Consider the following 19022-nt stretch of genomic DNA (forward strand, 5'->3'; position numbering starts at 1 on the left):
ATAAAGGAGAACCTGGCCATTCATAAGACCAGACTCTTTGGGCAAGTAGAGAAGCTTAATCAGATTTTACACTTTCCAGCATGCTAGTTCACAAACCTCTTTCTTTCTCATCACACGTGTCAGCCAATGCTCCCTGGCCTTGGTAGTACTAATAGTAATAGCTACGCTTTTCACTCAAGAATGTCCATGGAAATTGGAATGACAGCACTATGATTAGGGCAGTAACTGTAAATACACTGGAAAGGTATGTGGGTGACAGACTAGTTCTAAATGAGTCGCTGACACCTCTCAATAAACTAACAAACACTGGTATTCTGTGATGTGAACATTCAGATGGGCTCATCTAGAAACTGAATGGGTGGTACAAGTCTACTGATATTGTTTCTGTTTAGAATCAAAATATTTTTTCTCTCCTCCAAGCCTTTCTTACAGTATGACTCTGCTACAAAGGAAATCTATCCGGCTCAGATCAGAGTGAGCAGCATCTCTGGTTCTATGCTGAAACATTTCATGCAAGCAGCTTTTTATTAGAGTAGCAAAATCCTTGGTTCCAGGAGAGATCAGATTCATAGCACATTACCAGGAACAGTGAGAGCTACTAAAAGTGAGCCTAATTTTTAAGTGCAAAAAATCAGAGCTGAGAAAAGGGAGCTGCACTATAAACAAGGATATAGCAGAGTCAGAAATTTAACTAGATCCCCAGAGTCAGTCCTGGACAAATTACAGTACCACCAAATAAAAAGAGGAGACATAAATGGAAGGGTAAGAAAAAAGATATCTGAGAAATTCAAACTAAAAATGATCAGAGGCTGAGAGATCCTGGAAAAGGAAAAGGAAAAGGAAAAGGAGTGGGGCTGGGGACATAGCTCAGTGGTCAGTTACTTGCCTTTCCTATGTATGAATCATCCCTGACAGCCACCCCCACCCCCACACCCCACCCCTGCTCCCTGCAATAGGAGAGAGAGCAAGAAAGAAAGACCTGGTGGTTTGAAACAGCTAATGCCAGGACTGGAGCTACAGTAAAGCAGTAGGGAACTTACCATGCACCTAGTCAACCCAGGTTCAATACCAGCATCCATATGGTCCCCCAAGACCCACCAGGAGTCATCCTGATCACAAAGTCAGGAGTAAACCCCTGAACAAGCTGGGTGTGGCCACAAAACAAAACAAAAACCTAAGGCCATGCTGCTTCCTTTGAAAAAATTGAGTACTGAAAATCTGTATGAAATTCTGCCAAAAAGCTGAGAATTTCTGTGTTTAGTGGAAGCCTTAAAATGTATAGTGACTTAGAAGATTTTAAGCAACTGAAATTTTTACAGACTTAGAATGAAAAGACAAAAATGACACGACATGAGGAAACCTGAAAGCAGAGCGAAGGGCTGGAGTCCATTTGAGAATTAAGTCTTTGTTTACATAAAGCTTTTCTGCTATCAGAAGTTCAAGAAAACTTTTTGGCTTAATACATAATCACCTGCACATTTATTAAAGGATCACTGCAAAGCTTCAGTGTGTAAGGATTTCTGTATGCTCTACTTCCCAAAGCATTCTTGCCTTCCTAAGAAGCAGTGTGCACTGGCAGAAGAAATGTTATTAAAAATACACATACACACAAGAGAAAAGAAACAATCTTTGGTTTCCTTGCCAACTAAGTACTTTGCTGCAAAGAATCCAAAACAAGTTTTCCTATATCTCTGTGTACACAGCTTTGACAAGAGGCTCTGACAGACTGCTGGCCTTCTGAAAGCACCTTTTATTTCTAGAAAAGGAGCATCACCTGGCCCTGGAAACAGACGGCAAATGATTAGAGGTATGAAGAAAGTGGTTTATTACACCAGGATTGTATTTATGTGTATGCGATCACTATACATAAACTTTATGTACTCTATACATAAACTTCTGAACAAATACATTTTTCAAACTTTAAAGTCTCTAGATTTCATCCATCTGAGTTATACAAATTCTGTCTGTGGTCTTCTGTCAATATTTTACTCAATATCATATCTCATTTTGGCATATAAAAATATTTACATTACAACCAACACATATGGTCAATGAATACAAAAATCATTTATAAATGCACATATATTTACAATACAATCCCTGGACAACAGAGATCATTAAAAAAAAAATATTCACAAGAATACAAACCCCTTTGACCTGATTACAGCAGGTCAAGCCTGGGATCCTCGTCAAAGACCTTGAATATCAAAGCCTCAGTCTCAACTGTAAGCTTTAACCACTGCACAATCCCAGGTACACCACAGAGGTCTCCAAAATTATTTTTGTTTCTTGAAAGACAAAACAGAACTGATGTTTCCTTGGGATTGTTCTGGAGAGATGAAGGTGGAGACAGCTCAGTAAACTAGCAAGTTCGGCAGTGCGGGACTCGCCCTGCCAGCTGCTTTCTGAGCCTTCAAGATGTTTATAAACGTGCCCGTTTCGATCAGCTGTTACCTTTCCTCCTCAGGTATAAGCCCAAACAAATGCCTGCCCACTGTGCTGGGGTCAGATGTAACTGAAGACAAAGAGTAAAGCGAATGCTGCCTCTGGGGCTGCTTCTGAACGCTGAGGTAGTAAATGCGAAACGAATTCATTAAGAGTCTTTGCCTAGATTTCATCCTGGAGGGTTTCAGGTACCCTCACTACCATCCTGAATGTTCCGAGTTCTACTGAAATCAAAAGCATGGTCGTGAAATGTGTGGCAGGGCCTGGGGGAAGCCGGACAGTCTGGGTCACTCTCCAGTGTGTCCTCACTTCGCTGCAGAGTGGGAGACTCGAGGCCTGGCTTTGGTGCAAAAGGAGGGGGCGGGCGGCCCAGTTCCTGGCTCATGTTCCATGGAGGTCGTGGCAATGTTTCTGAAGACAAAAGACAAGTATTACCAGCGGCAACTACAAGTTCAGAACTAACTTCCAAAAATTCAGCAGAGAAACAACTTGACTATGGACACTAGAAACAAATGTATACTTATTTGCCATGTTCTTGGCAACCAAAAATAAGAAAATTAACCCTGGACTATGTTCTACTCAATAAACTTCACTAGTTATTTGCCGGAAACCACACTACATGCCATCTACTTTCACCATTATTACTGGTTCTGCTACTACAAATATTTAAAAATAAGACCCCCTGGATATGTGGAAACAGATCTGAACTCAACAGTGTCCACACTGAACTAAAATGTGGAAGAATCACTGATTCAGCAGAGCCATTTCATCTTGATCAAAATGCCTATAAATAAAAAACATGGTTTTAAAAATAAATCATTCCCTAGCTTCTTAAATGTCAGTAATTCTACCAATAACCCAAAGTAGCTCATTTCACTCAGATTATCTGACCTAAAAGTGTGCAAGTCTTGTTTTTTATTTAATGCAGTAAAGAGCTATTTCCCCAATAATCATGAACTGAGTTCTATTAATTTCAATGGTATTGCATCTGTCTTTTTAGAGAGCCAAACATTCTGGACACAAAAGATAATAATAATGGGTGGGAGGGATATGTCACATAGGAGAAAAGATGTGGACTTGCATGGCTGCATCAAGTTTAATCCCCCAGCACTACATATGGTCTCCTGAGCACCACTAAGTGTGGCTGCTAACTCCTGCTCCCCACCGACACAAAGAATAAAATATGTAAAGTTTAGAGCAAGATTTTTTTCTAGCTTTAATATGCATATGAATAACCTAGGGATCCATTAAATTGTAGACTTTGATTCACTAGATCTTGGAGACTTAACAATACTCAAGTAACACTGATGTGGACAAACCATAGCTTGAGTGGCAAGGGGCTAGGGCTGAGCAAAGCATCAAAACAGCCCCTTCCCCCACGGTTTCATCCTAGTCTATGAAATCTTGCTTAGGACCAAAAATAAAATTTAAACTGTTTTGTTAAAAAAAAAATTATATATTTATTAAGCTATCCACAAGTTTAGATTAGAAATATACTGCATTTTTGGCTTAACTTCAAGTACGCTATGTTCTAATTCTTCTAAGACACAGGAAAGTCTACTGAGTGGCTGTAAAATTCATGGGCACTAAATTACAAAGACAAGGGACTAGGACCGAGGAGGCTACACAAAGGGCTGGTGCTATGCTGTGCATGAGGAGCCCAAAGTTCCATCATCACATGGTTACCTGAGCACTGTGCCAGGAGTAGTACAGTGTTTGGGAGGCACCAAACCCTCCCCACCCTGAGAGGAAAAAAAAAAACAAAACCAAAACTCCGTACTTTTTTCGGACCTCTATCCTCTTTAGAAATGCCCTTGAAACTGGCCCTAGTTTACAACAGAGCCTATCTTCAAAGTCCCCTACTCGTTCACAGACTGCTATTAGACCCCTGGGGGAAGCAGAGCCTCATAACCCTGCAGTCATCACTCATTCCTCAACAGTATCTTCACAGCCTACAAGGAGCTACAATCAACTTGCTACCAAGAGTGTTGGATATGCATGCACTAGGGAAATAGAGATGCTTAGTTTAAAAGATTACTTAGATAATCCTGGAGAGGGGATGGGTAGAGGGATTTATGGGATCTTTGTCCCATGGGAAGCAAGCTTCCTGAAAGAAAACAGTCATCTCGGCTACCTCTCTCAGTGAAGATTCCTTTGAGATAAACCCACTTCAGAGACTTCTGCACCTACAGCCACTAATCCCCTTCAATGTATAAAAACTTACCCCGCTTAGATTAGCATTTGTAGGCAATGTATATAAATGTTTGCCCTGCTCTTCTAATCACTGTTGGTTTGAGACAATAACAGGCATGCAATAGAGAATCAGGGCTCTCAGTTCACAAGACTGCCAGTCCCCTGGTCCCACGCTTTTTTTTTATTCCTGTCACTTTTCTTAATCCTTTTATATCTGTGCCCTGCTCCAGACCAGTTCACGGGGGATGATCCCAGGCACACATGCCTCCTCTGTCAATATAAACTGTGCTGCTTCTCCTGAGTCCTGTGGGACAGATGACACCAACCCAAGCTGCTTCCCCACAGGGCTCACAGTAAATACCTCTCAAGTGATGGCAACACTCAGCACTTACCCGAAAGATAATCAAATCAAAGTCTCAGTGAAAATTATCACCACTTATTTCCAAACTACATTCCTAGGGCAAAACATTCAATAGATGAACTCACAGCTGCTTCTCCCAGAAGGAAGCATAAAATGAGGCTCCCATAACAATGCCACCTGACGCCGCGCCAGGCTTTTTTCACTCAGGGAGCCCCAGAGGGGAAGCCAGGTGAGAGCCCTCCCCGCCCCAAGAGAACCAGCTTCAGCAGCCGATCTCCACTACCCAATGGCCGCCACGCTCAGGTCACTTTCCAGAAACATCATAAGACACTTCCTACCCATTTTCCATAATTATCACACCATATTTGATGGGGTTCAGACATTAAACAACAAATCATTGATATATTACACACACCTCTTGGAGAGCCTGGCAAGCTACTGAGAGTATCCCACCCGCACAGGCAGAATCTGGCAAGCTCCCCGTGGCATAGTCGATATGCCAAAAACAGTAACGATAACAGGTCTCATTCCCCTGACCCTGAAAGAGCCTCTAATCGTGAAGAAGGCAAGTAAGGAGAGGCTGCTAAAATCTCAGGACTGGGACAAAGAGAGACATTACTGGCGCCCATTCAAGTAAATCTACAAACAACAAGATGACCGTGATACAGGGCAAAACATTAGTAGACCCATGGGACCTGACTATGTACAGTAGGCAGGGTGCTTGCCTTGCACACAGCTAATCAAGGTTGATCCTCGACATCCCATAAGGGGCCCTGAACTCTTGCCAGAAATGATCTCTGGTACCCCACATGGTTCCTCGAGCCCATGAGAAGTGATCCCTGAGCATTGCCAGGTGTGCCATTCGCCACACCCCCAAAAAATGGAGGGTGGGCCACACCTGGTGGTGCCCAAGGCTTACTCCTGGCTCTGCAATCAGCATCACTCCTAGTGGGCCTGGGGACCATAAGGAAAGCTGGGGAAGCAAACCCCGGTAGCCACATACGAGTCCTACCTGCCGTACTATTGCTCCAGCCCAAAACCAAAAAAAAAAAAATTAGATCCTATATGAAATGTTTCTAAAGTTTTTGTCAGTTCTCTGCATTTTTTAGACAGATAATCTTATTTTTCCCATAAAAGCTTTTCTGATCACACAAAGATTTCTTATAACTCTATAGTCTCAGAATCTGCCTTTGGTTGACCCCAGAGTTAACTCTAGTGAATTATTCTATATACTACTTTCACTTGTTTGCTGCCTGCCCAATGGTATGAATATATACTATACAGCAGGAGGGGAAAGAAATCAGTCAGAAAAAGACAAAACAAAATGATCCTAAATGCCTGTGTCCTTTACCACTGTCCATGTGTGTGGTGGTCACTGCTTTCTTCTCATGTGTCCTCTCTTGGCCAGTGGGAAAAACCAGCGTCTCTCTCTCCACCGAGGACACCAGGCTATCCAGCGCACCAACATCTGGGGGCGGATGTACCAAATACGTTTCTTTGGGCATCTGGACCATGAGGCTTGACAGTGTCTGATCCAGAACATCTTCCTCGGCAACGAAGGTGTATGGACAGTATTCTCGGGTCCGGGAGTAGATGTTGGCATTGTCGTAACAATCTGAGCAGATAACCCGGGTACTAGTACCACCTAAGGGAAAGAACCCAAACATCTTTCAGTTCAGGAACCGGTTTTGCCAGCCATCAGTTTTCACCACTCTCCTCACAGCTGACATTTACTCAGCCCCGCACATAATCAAGGTGTGAAGGTCTTTCGGTGAGTTCCCACTAGTGTGACTCTCTCGATGGCTCCGAGAGGCAGCCTCTCATGTACCTCATTCTACAGAGGGGCTCTATAGCACAGGAAGCCGTTCCTTGACCAAAGACCTATCACCAGAGTGGGTAGTGCAATTTGAAACCAGGCCCTTGGGATCCAGAGCTTATGTTCTCAAATTCTACTTATTAAACCATCTCTGCCCAACCTGGAAGTTCACATTCAGACCAGGGGAGCCAAGAAGGCTGGCACCATGCTACTAGATTGAAACCAGAGGAAAAATAGTTACTCCCACTTCAGTCACAAAAGCTTGCATTACCTTTGGAGCTGAGGGAAAGTCTCAGTGCTGAAAGCCCTGCCCATCAGACTGGTGGGAGGGAGATGGCACTGGTGGACACTGATGAAGGAAGCGATGCTGAAATAATGTAAGCCTGAACCTCAGTCATGAATAACTTAGTGATTTCACAGTAACTGCCTGACAAATGTATATGCATTTGGCAGAAATAAAGCCTTAATAATCTCCCTGAACTGTGAAAACTGAATGGTGAAAAGAAAGAGAAATAAGTATTTATTTTTAATCAACCAATAGGATGTTAGAACTAGAAATGACCTAGAAGTAACTGAGCTTAACACACAAAGCAATGCTATTTCCCATAAATTCCAATAAACAGACACTTTTAAGAATTCCTTTAAAAGTTTGAAATTAAGGGGCCAGAGCGATAGCATAGCAGGTAGGGCATTTGCACTGCATGCGTGTTCAATCTACGTTTGATTCCCAGTATCCCATATGGTCCTCCAAGGACTGCCAGGAGTAATTCCTTAGTGCATGAGCTAGGAGTGACCCAAAAACCAAAAAAATAAAAATTTAAGTTTGAAATGAAGAAATAAGAGTTCTCTCCTCTCTACCTATGCCCCCTCCCCCAAAAGAAGTTTGAAATACACTTCTTTACATGGAAAGCCAAAATAAAACCCAATTTCAAATCAGTTCTGTGGATACTCAGTCTATCATAAAAATGGACTAGGTCTTTCTTTTTTTTGGTAGAGTTCTACTATTTGTTAAAAGGACCTGCAAGAATCTAAAATGAGTAATTTTTAAAATATTACATTATTTAAATGAAATAATTCAACCTCAGACCTTAAACACTTTGTTTGTGGCCACAAGCTGGAAAAAGGAACTAGCAATCAAACCCCATTCTTCCGTCTCCGAGTCTGCCACCCACTGTGTGTAGGGGGAAGTGGGAGAGGAAAAGTGCTGAGATGTGAGGTGCATTTGATGAGAGAACGTTTTCTCTCTCTGAAGTTCTCCAGTGTACATGGAGAACAGCCACACTTCGGTGAGTAACTGTCAGCAAAAGATACTAGGTCTCCGAGACACGTCTATGCGCACGCCTGAAAAGAAGCCCAAGAAGTCTCTAGAACCCTCTCCTTGCAGTGCTGTGCTCTGGGGGGCCTCTGCTGTGCTACTCCCCTGCTGAAGGATGCCATTTCTCTCTCCAGATCAAAGTTTCTTCTCTGTTAAGACTGGTCAAACGGGGGGGGGGGGGGGGGGGGGGGGGGGGGCGCGCGGTACGGCGCCACCCAGCAGGTCAACCTGTACCTACAGGGTGAGTGCATCAGCAGCCTGAGGGGGCCTTCTGGCTTTCCTGATATCCCAAAATTGCTGCTGTACATCTGGCCAAATCCCAACAATTCGGGACCAATTTTCCCCAGAAAGCAAACATTCAAAAGTTAAGTATGTTGGAGTCATACCCACAAACCACCTCTGGCTCAGCTATACAAGCTCATTTATCGGCCTTGCTTCACAGGCCCATAAATAAATCTCAAAAAAGATCAAAAGCATGCCATTTAAGTGCATTAATGGCCATGATTCAGAGACTCTCAAATGAATCTTGGAGAGCAGCTCTCCACAAAGATGTCTCCCCACCCCGCACCAGGCTGATTTCACCAGGGCACCTTGGAGGGGGGCAGGTGTGCCCCTCTGCCTGCCCCAAATGAACCCTGGCAGCTGCAAACCTCCAGAACTCAATCATCACCACGCTCGTGGCCAACCTTCACTAGCTCATACTGAGACCCCATGCATGAGAATGAACCCCTTGAAAAATTCAGGTATGCGGAACCAGTGGCTGCAAACTCCAGGCTTCATGGAGTTGGGAACGGGCGACCTCCTATCATCTCCCTGCCCTTCCAGTTTCCTGGCAGTCATGCCCAAGAACTCCCTGTGGGCGCCACTTAAGCACATTAATAGCCATGATTCAGGGACTCACAAACGAATCTCAGAAGAGCAGCACAACACAGATATGGCTCCATACCCCAAATATTTGAAAATTTTAGAATTCCAGGAGCACTGGGCCACTTTTGCAGCCATGTAACATCTGCCTAAGGGGCAGGCTGGGGTGGTGGTGTGAAGATTCAATGCAAGGTGGTAGGAAGGTGCAACGGTGGTAGGACTGGTATTGAAATATTGAATGTAAATAGTCATTATAAACAATGTTATAAAAATTTTTAACTTTTTTTAAAAAAAGCAATGTGGAGGGGCTGGAGCGGTAACACAGCGGGCAGGGCGTTTGCTTTCCACGAGGCCAACTGGGGTTCAAATCCCAGCATCCCATATGGTCCCCCGAGCACCGCCAGGAGTAATTCCTGAGTGAAGAGCCAGGAGCAACCCCTGTGCAATGCCGGGTGTCACCCAAAAAGCAAAAAACCAAAAAAATAAAAAAAAATAAAAAAAAAAAACCCAAAAAAAAGTAATGTGGAGTTCATGCCTGCTTCAATCAGCTTAATCAGTGGCAGAATAAATAGCAGTACTCCTACATTAAAAAAAAAAAGATTTTAGTCACATTTCATCTTTTGGCATGAATTCCAGAATTCGCTGAGAATCTTACTTTAAAATCCCGCTTCAGGTTAACGGGGAAATCTGTGCATTGACAAAGGACCTTGACAGGAAAGTCTGAAGCTAAGGGCCCTGCATACCATCAGCGCTTTTGTGCAAGTATCCGCTGGCAGGAGGCATGAGCTGCTGGTGACTGCCTGCTTCCGAATTGCTGTAACCCTCCTGCGGCTCAGACAGAGTTCCTTGGGAAGACAAGTAGCTGGGGATGTCTGGAGGCAGATTGAGGTCCTCTGGAAGAGAGACATTGGTAACTTGCAAATGAAGTCCACAACTCTAACCAACAGCCCGAAGACCATTTTGCTAATGCGCTCCACTTTGGTGCTTCAAGCTAGGAGAACGTTCTGAAGTTAAGGCCTTAATGGCTCTTACTATTTCCCCTAAAATAATTTACCAGGTTGTTTTGTTTTGGGGTCACACCCAGTGATGCCCTGGGCTTACTCCTGCCTCTGCACTCAGAAATTATTCCAGGCAGTGCTTGGGGAGCATATGGGATGCTGGGAATCAAACCCAGGTTGGCTACAAGCAATGCAAGCGCCCTACCCACTGTACTATCTTAATGCCATAGCTACTATCTTTTCGTTCCCCAGAATTTTTCTTAAAGCATCATTTTCAAGTATTAGCAAAAGATCCCCAAGTTGAAGTCCAACATCTCATCCCCAGGTGCACTCTGACAATCTTAACTGGCTAGTCCGAGTCTGATGATTTTGGGAGAGGTGTATGTTACACTGATCTCAGTTATGAGTGCACCTCTTTCCCTCTGAAATCACAATGGAAATAAGTTTGGGGCACTGAAGTAAAAAAAATGCATCCAATAATGTGATTTGTTTCTGGCCACACCCCAGCAGTGCTCAGGGGACCAAATGCAGTGCCAGGATCTGAATGCAGGTAAGATGCAGTAAGACAAGTGGCTTACCCACTGTACTATCTCTCCCCTTTAAAGTGTTTTTCAGAAGCATTTTTAAGGCAGTACCTGTAAATTCTTAAAATTAGTGATCAGACAGGGTCAAAGTCAGGCATTTTAACAGAAATACTGTTCCTTCCACCACAAATCAGATGAAGCATCAAAGTTTCTTTCTGTTTTATAGCTTACACGAGCCTTATTAGATAGTCCCAACTCAAGTACAAGCCACAGGAGTCACATGGGTACTCACCTGTGTTGGTGATACTGTACTCTTCATTCTTCCGTCTCATGTGGTAAATAACGATGACCCAGATCAGAGAGGTGCCCACAACGCAACAGACCACCACAATGATGACGATGCCAACAGTGGTCCAGCCATCATCTTCGTGGCCCATGCTGCTTGGAGAAGCATCACAATTGGGGGAAGACAAGACATTCAGGTAAATGTGGCCCCGTTCCGTACCCAAGGTGTTGGACATGATGCAGGTATACTTCCCGGCATCTTCCAGGCCTGTGTCGACAATGATGAGCAGCTGGTTGGCTGCAGCAAAGAAATGGCGTTCCGTTACCAGCAGGGGCCCATCGTCCTTGGTCCAGTTGAGGCGAGGAGCAGGGCTCCCTCCGGCTATGCACTGCAGCACAGCTGTTTCACCACGGGTCACAGTCTTGTCCTCCAAGGGTCTAATAAAGGATGGTGTTTCTGGGGGGGAAAAAAAAAGATGGATTTTTAAAATCTTGTCAAGCAACTATGTACCTTAAATCCAACTGAATAGGACCTCATGATAGGGTAAGAGCTCCCCTGACACAGCAGTACTAAGTGAGGGGAAACATAGGAAAATGAGTATTCAAAAGGCCAAAATCTGCCAAAACAATAACTCATTTTTCTGACGCTACAGGTAAACACCACAAACCAACGAGATTCTTTTAAAACCCATCTAGAAGAGTTGGAAAGATATACAGTGGGTAAACTTGCATATGGGCTAGAGCAATAGCACAGCAGGTAGGGCGTTTGCCTTGCACGCGGTTGACCTGGGTTTCATTCCTCCGCCCCTCTCAGAGAGCCCGGCAAGCTACCGAGAGTATCTCACCCGCACGGCAAAGCCTGGCAAGCTCCCTGTGACGTATTCGATATGTCAAACACAGTAACAACAAGTCTCACAATTTGTTGTGAGACGTTACTGGTGCCCGCTTGAGCAAATCAATGAACAACAGGAGGATAGTGACAGTGCCAATGAAGACTTGCATGCAGCTAACCATGGCCAGATCCCCAGCACCCCACATCGTCTCTATGCCCTCCAGGAGTGATCCCTAGCAAAGAGCCAAGAGAAAGCTCTGAACACAGCTGGTGTGGCCCCAAACCAACCCCTACTATCTCCAACGTGTTTTCCAAAGTGATACACGATACTGTCCCTAGGGGGCGCTGGGATGGCAATGGGAGAGGAAGGCAGCAGCAACAGTGAGTGCACTCCCAGAGATTCTTTTGTTGTGTTACTGAAAGAATGGGTAATTTAAAGAAGGCCCTGTAGGGCTGGAGCAATAGCACAGCGAGTAGGGTGTTTGCCTTGCACACAGCAGACCCAGGTTCGATTCCCAGCATCCCATATGGTCCCCTGGGCACTGCTAGGAGAGATTTCTGAGTGCATGAACCAGGAGTAATTCCTGTGCATCACTGGGTGTGACCCAAAAAAGAAAAAAAAAAAAAAAAAAGAAGGCCCTGAGTGATTTCCTGTCTTAAAAGAGAACAGATGCCAAATAAATGTGGGAATCTCTGCTCTAGGGGAGTAGGGAACTAGAAAACAGAATTCACCTTGGATTTGAGGTCCATTAAAAAATAGATTATTTCATAGATTAAAGTCTAGTAAAGAAAAGTCTTTGGGGGGGAAAGATATACTAGAACACGGGACTAAGAAGAGTATGCTTAAAAGGAAAACAGAAAATCTAACCAGAAGACAGGTTAAAAATTTTTTTGATTAAAATTCTTTTTAAATGGGTGAGGGAGAGAAATACTTAAGAGTTCTCTGTCTAGACATATAAAACAGCCAAGGACTGAAGAGTAGAAAAAACACAATGCAGAAACCATAGAGGAGGGAGGAGCAGAGGGAGAGAGAGAAGGAGAAAGGGATTTGAGAATAATTCTCAATTCATGTGAAATGGTTCCTGATTCTGCCTTCAGCAACACTTCCTAGATTAGTCCTGTTGTGACCCAATGATTATTATAGGTTGAAATAATCCTGCAAAAAATGGTAAAAATAAGTTGACAACGATTAAAGATCACAACTTCAACCACAAATTAGACTTTTCTTGCCACTGCAACTGAGTATCCGAGTATCCGCAGTGAGCACACAAACCCAGCACAGTCAGTATCCCCTGAGTATCCACGGTGAGCACACATACCCAGCAAAGTCAGTATCCCCTGAGTACCCTGCAGTGAGCACACATACCCAGCACAGTCAGTGAGGCGTTGGCAGAGAGGCCTCCAGCTATGTTCTGAGCCATGCAGCTATAGATGCCCATGTCTTCTATTTTCACATTTGCAATGAAAAAGACATCATCCTCAGGCATGACATGCATGCGTCTTTCTCGAGCAGCAGGGAAGTCGGTACCACCATCCTTCTGCCAGGAGATCTGGGGGGCAGGGTGCCCCTCCGCAGCACACTCCAATCTGGCCATTGCACCAGTGCGAATAGTAAGATCCATGGGTGTCTTCAGGAAAGAGGGCATCTCTGGTACAAAAAAGATGGTCACGATAAAATGGGTGGGGCAAAATACACATGTACATACACCCTGCCCTTCATGCGCGTACACACGCACGCACGCACACATAAGCACACTCAAACATACATGAATCTGAAACTGTTGTGCTCATGTTTCACTGCTCCTGAGAATACAGACTCTCAGGATTAAGAGTGAATGCAACTTCAGGGGCTGGAGTGATAGCACAGTGGGTAGGGCGTTTGCCTAGCACGTGGCTGACCCGGGTTCGATTCCCAGCATCCCATATGGTCCCCCAAGCACCGCCAGGAGTAATTCCTGAGTGAAGAGCCAGGAGCAACTCCTGTGCATCACTGGGTGTGACCCAAAAAGAAAGAAAAAAAAAAAAAGAGTGAACGCAACTTCAGAGGTCACTTCTGAGAATACAAATTCTGAGGATTTGGGGTAGTGATGTCTAACTCCCTCCTCTAGAATAAGAGCTACAGCTACGACATCGCCCACACAGGAAAAGGGAAAACAAAAAGCCACAGATCTTTCTGAATGCCTTATTTTAAACTTGATGCTAACTACAACTCCTGACTTAAGAAGCTTAACTCCCTAAATTAATATCTACTAAGCTCTCGAAGTAACTACATGATAAACTAGCCAGCTGGAGTGATAGCACAGTGGTAGGGCGTTCGCCTTACAAGCGGCCAACATGGCCGCCCCGAGTTCAATTCCTCCGCCCCTCTCGGAGAGCCTGGCAAGCTACCGAGAGTATTCGATATGCCAGACACAGTAACAACAAAGTCTCCAATGGAGACGTTACTGGGCCCGCTCGAGCAAATCGACGATCAACAGGAGGGCCTCATAAAAGAATCGAGAAGCAAAGTACACCTTTTAGTTGCACAAGGCCCAAATGCTAGTTAATAAATCTGATGGGCAACAGAAAAATCAAGCTGTCCTGAGGGAGCTTTTTACAGCTACAGTAAAGAGCATTAATTTCAAAAAATTTTTTTGAATATATTTAGACAATGATGATTATCACAGGACTTAGAAAAGTCCCAAATACCTAAATAAGATTCTACTCAATGTTAGAAGTACATTTCTGTCAAGGTCAGGAATAAATTAGTTTTCAGAACAGATATGGTTCTGGAACAAAAATGGAGAATTCTAATTTTTTTTTTTTTGCAAAAGCAAAAATAAAAATAGTCTATCTCTCTGAGCCAGAAAATTCACCTCTCAACCAAAAATTAGGGACAGAAAGTGGGTAAACTGACAATGTCTGATGCATGATCACAACCGAAGACAAAACAGTAAGACCCCTCCCCAAGCCCCAGTCAAATGTCTAGTTTGACCTAATTTTCTGGGGCCAAGTAGTTAAAAAATTAAACGCAGAAAATCCTAACTATAAGCTATAAACCATCATATAATCTCTTACCATTCACAGTCAGCTTGGCTTTATGAGAATAGTTAGAACCAAAGTGATTAGTAACAATGCACTGGTATTTTCCTTCATCGGTGAAATTCACACTGAGAAGATGTAAGACACTCGTATACTCCAGGGCTTCTCCAGCTTTCTGCTGGTACCGAACAAAGTTCTCAATGTCGGCATCATACACGATCTCACTGTCTTTCCGCCACACAGCAGACATGGGAGAGTCGCTGCTGCTGAACGCACTGCAGGTCAGCGTCGTGTTCGTGCCTCTCAGAGCAATGGTGGTGTCAGGGTGCCTGTGAATCTGTGGCTTGAGAAAATCATCTGTGGGGAAACAGGATGGAGTCAAGTCAGTTCTTTCTCTGTGCATCTATAGAGTAATATGCTTGGACGGGGGGCGGGAGCACAAAGGGCTGGAAGCCTGGGATCGATCCCCAACCCTGCAGGGTCCCCCAAGCACTGATGAAGTGGCCCCACCCCCAAGTGTGGCTCAAAACCAAATAAATAAGCAATGTAAAATTCTGTATTGTTTACAAAATGGCAATTAGAGACAATTTCACTACATTCCAATTCTGCTGTGTAAACTGGGAAAGCGGGAGTATGGAAGTGCCAGCACAGCCTGTCCCAGAACCGAGGCTTCCTCTCTGATCCCTTCTGCTGCTCTGTGCTCAGACGGTCCCTCTTCACGGTACTATGGGCCACACACAGAGGTGTTTAGGGGACCAGGCAGTGCTGGAAATCAAGCACAGGCCTACCCTTCAGCAGACAAGGTACCCTCGAACCCTTCGCATTATCTCCCCTACTCCCTAGATTTTTTCTTTTAGAGCAGTTACCCTGGGCCACGCCCTCAATGCTCAGGCTTACTCTAGGCTCTGAATGCAGGGATCACTCCTGCCAGTGTTTGGGGGACTATATGGGGTGCCAGGGGTCAAACCTAGCTTGGCTGCATGCAAGGCAAGCACCATACCCACTGTATTATCTCTCCAGCAAGGCAAGCACTCTATCTGCTTTATTACCTCTCCAGATCCCTGGTATTCTTTCTTTTCCTAAAAAATTCTGCATTGGAATGAATTTGTTTTTTTTACAAAAAAATCCTCATTTTCTCAGTACAGGAATCTTACAACTTGATCATTTCTAAGGTTAACAACCTTTCATTTTATTTATGTAGGTGCAGTAACTTTGCACATCAAAACCTAAATGTTAACACTATTGTAATCACGTAACCTAACTATGATTTAAAAAAAAATTAAACCTTAAAGGAGAAAGGCCTACATAGAAATGCTACTATACTGCAATTAAGACAATGAATTATCAACACAGAGGGGAAAAACTGACACTGAGTCAAAGAATACAAAATTTAAGCATTTTGCAGTACAAGAATACTGGGGTGGGGTACAGTAACATTCTATGTCTTGGATCTTAGTAGTAAAACTACTGTAAATCCTAATACTACAATAAAAAGTAATTTCACAATTCTTGAGAAGTCCAGAGAGAAATGGATAATTGCTACGTTAGTAGGAGAGCATTCTGCGAAGATGGTGCATCTGGCCTACGCAAAACTTTCATAGAGAAATACCCACCACAGACGAAATCCTTCAGATCCACATTCAGGATGCTCTGGCCGGCGAGCCACTCGGGATGTGCACAGCTGACACTCACAGAGTGCTGGAAGTGACTGTCGACCAGCCACTGCAGCAGCCACTTCAGGTGGCAGTCACAGAGCAGACTGCTTGTGTTCAGAATCCTGCAGACAGAGCATAGGCAGAAGGCCCCTTTACCAGTCAAGTGTACTTGCTTCAGCATTTGAGATTTAACTACACAGCTATGCACTGTTCCTTAGCAAGAAATGTTTAAAATGAATTTAGTCTGGGGTATGGTGCTGCCAGCAGGTCAATCTGTACCTGTGAGGCGAGTGCATCAGCAGCCTGATGGTGCCTTCAGACTGCCAGATACCCCAAAACTCTTTGGCCAGACCCCAAAAACTTGGGGCAAACTTTACCAAGAAAGTAAACGGCCAGAAGTTAGGTATGTGGGAGACACACCCACAAACCACCTCTGGCTCAGCTATAGACTTGGAGACAAGGCCTCTCTGGTTCCTGATCGAACTGCTTAATGGCCATGATCCCAGAGACTCAAAAACAAATCTCAAAACCCAATGGCTTTTGGCAGAAATGCGTCCGGTCATGCAGTAGGCTACCGATGCTGGGCCACCCCAAGTGGGAATAGGTTTTGTGCCTTGGCCTGTTCCCCCTGGTGGCCCGATGGCCATCATCCTCCAGAGGCCACTGTACAGTTCAGGTTTGGGCCCTCAGTGATGAGACACGTGGGGCCTCACAGGATGGTGGTGGAGCTGGCTCTTTCCTCCCCATCCTAACGAGACCCCGAGTCGTCGCCCACGAACGACCTCTCTGCCTCCTGATGATCAAGCTACTTAACGGCCATGATCCCAGAGACTCAGAAACCAATCTTGAAACCCAGCGGCTTTTGGCAAAAATGCATGTGGGCCACGCAGCAGGTTACTGTTGCCGGCCCACCCCAGGGGGGAAAGGGTGTTGTCCCTCCACCTGCTCCCCCTAGGCGGCTCGGTGGCCACCATCTTCCAGAGGCCATTGGACAGTGAGGTTTGGGCCCGCGGTGACGAGACATGGGGGCCTCACGGGATGGGGGTGGAGCCGGCCTTTTCCTCCCCGTCACAACGAAACCCTGAGTCGCTGCCCACGAACAGCCTCTCTGGCTCCTGATCAAGCTACTTAACAAGCCATGATCCCAGTCTCAGAAACAAATTTCGAAACCCAGCGGCTTTTGGCGGAAATGCGTGTGGGCCACGCAGTAGGTTACTGTTGCCGGGCCACCCGAGGGGGGAAAGGGTGTTGTCCCTCCGCCTGCTCCCCCTAGGTGGCTCGGTGGCCGCCATCCGCCAGAAGCCATTGGACCGTGAGGTTTGGGCCTGCAGTGACGAGACACGCGGGGCCTCACAGGATGGGAGTGGAGCCGGCCCTTTCCTCCCCGTCCCAATGAGACCACAAGTCACCGCCAACGAACAGCCTCTCTGGCTCCTGATCAAGCTGCTTAACGGCCATGATCCCAGAGACTCAGGAGCAAATCTCGGAACCCAGCAGGTTTTGGCAGAAATCCCTCCAGATTTAAGTGTTAAAATTTCAGAATTTCAAAATCGCACGGCCACTACTGCAGTCACACAACATCATATGTTATTCATGACCAGCAATAGAAAACAAATTGTCTACTGTTGCCTTTTCAGCAGATCTGAGTGTTGGGGCAAAATCTCAAATAATAATGGTGGGTCTGGAGTTGAAATATTGAATGTGATCAAAGTAGAGAGAGAGTAATTTGGAAATCATCTGCCCCACTGGTAGGGGGAGGGTGTGGGATGGGGGTATTCTGGGGTTTTTGGTGGTGGAGAATGGACACTGGTGAAGGTATGGGTGTATGACAGAGACTTAAACCCGAAAGCTCTGTAACTGTTCTCACGGTGATTCAATAAATAAAATTATAAAAAATGGGGGGAAAAAAGGTAGAGTTCATGCAAAATTCAATCAGCCTAATCAGTGGCTGAATAAATAGCAGCACTCCTACATAAAAATAAATAAATAAATAAAATGCATTTAGTCACGGAAAATCAATTTAGACAGTCAACCTCAATTTCTCAAATATGTTAATAGCAAGAAAGGGGCCAGAGCGATAGTACAGCAGGTAGGGTATTTGCCTTGTGCACAGTCAACCCAGGTTCAATCCCCAGAATCCCATTTATGGTCCCCCCAGCAATGCCAGGAGTAAATACTGAGTTCAGAGCCAGGAGTAACCCCTGAGCATTGCCAGGTGTGACCCTACAATAGAAAGCAAGAAAGCAAGCAAGCAAGCAAGCAAGAAAGAGAAAGAAAGAAAGAAAGAAAGAAAGAAAGAAAGAAAGAAAGAAAAGCAGAGGGGAGGGAAAGGGAGGGGAGAGGAGACCAGGGTAAGGGACCTATTTTCAATGAGAAGAGAGGACAGGAACACACTACTATATAATAAAACATGGTGCTCCTCCTTCGGGGCCTCTGCACTAGCTCTTCTCAGCTCAGTCAGCTTTCAAAGGCCAGAACCTGGCTTAAATGTTGCTCTCCTCAAGAAAGCCTTCTCTTACCACTACTATTTCAGCAATCCTACCACTCTCTGTACCTTTGACCCAGTTTTTTTTTTTTTTTGGCTTTTTGGGTCACACCTGGCGATGCACAGGGGTTACTCCTGGCTCTGCACTCACGAATCACTCCTGGCGGTGCTCAGGGGACCATACGGGATGCTGGAAATCGAACCCGGGTTGGCCGCGTGCAAGCCAAA

The 19022-nt window shown here is 45.0% G+C and overlaps 1 protein-coding gene across 1 annotated transcript in view; it reads right to left on the minus strand.

The window, feature by feature from the left end:
- Nucleotides 1-1380: 1380 nt before the first annotated feature.
- Nucleotides 1381-19022, minus strand: part of LRIG2 (leucine rich repeats and immunoglobulin like domains 2) — a 52997-nt gene continuing 35355 nt past the window's right edge. Inside the window, exons 12-18 of the mRNA XM_056139071.1 lie at nucleotides 16268-16431; nucleotides 14691-15011; nucleotides 13000-13281; nucleotides 10809-11258; nucleotides 9738-9887; nucleotides 6351-6644; nucleotides 1381-2856 (exon numbers count right to left, since the gene is read on the minus strand). Of these exons, the coding sequence (XP_055995046.1) occupies nucleotides 2630-2856; nucleotides 6351-6644; nucleotides 9738-9887; nucleotides 10809-11258; nucleotides 13000-13281; nucleotides 14691-15011; nucleotides 16268-16431 (1888 nt within the window). The 3' untranslated portion in view covers nucleotides 1381-2629. The remainder of the gene's footprint in view (nucleotides 2857-6350; nucleotides 6645-9737; nucleotides 9888-10808; nucleotides 11259-12999; nucleotides 13282-14690; nucleotides 15012-16267; nucleotides 16432-19022) is intronic.

This window comes from Sorex fumeus, unplaced genomic scaffold (assembly GCF_029834395.1).
Source record: "Sorex fumeus unplaced genomic scaffold, SorFum_2.1 ptg000131l, whole genome shotgun sequence".
Lineage (NCBI taxonomy): Eukaryota > Metazoa > Chordata > Mammalia > Eulipotyphla > Soricidae > Sorex > Sorex fumeus.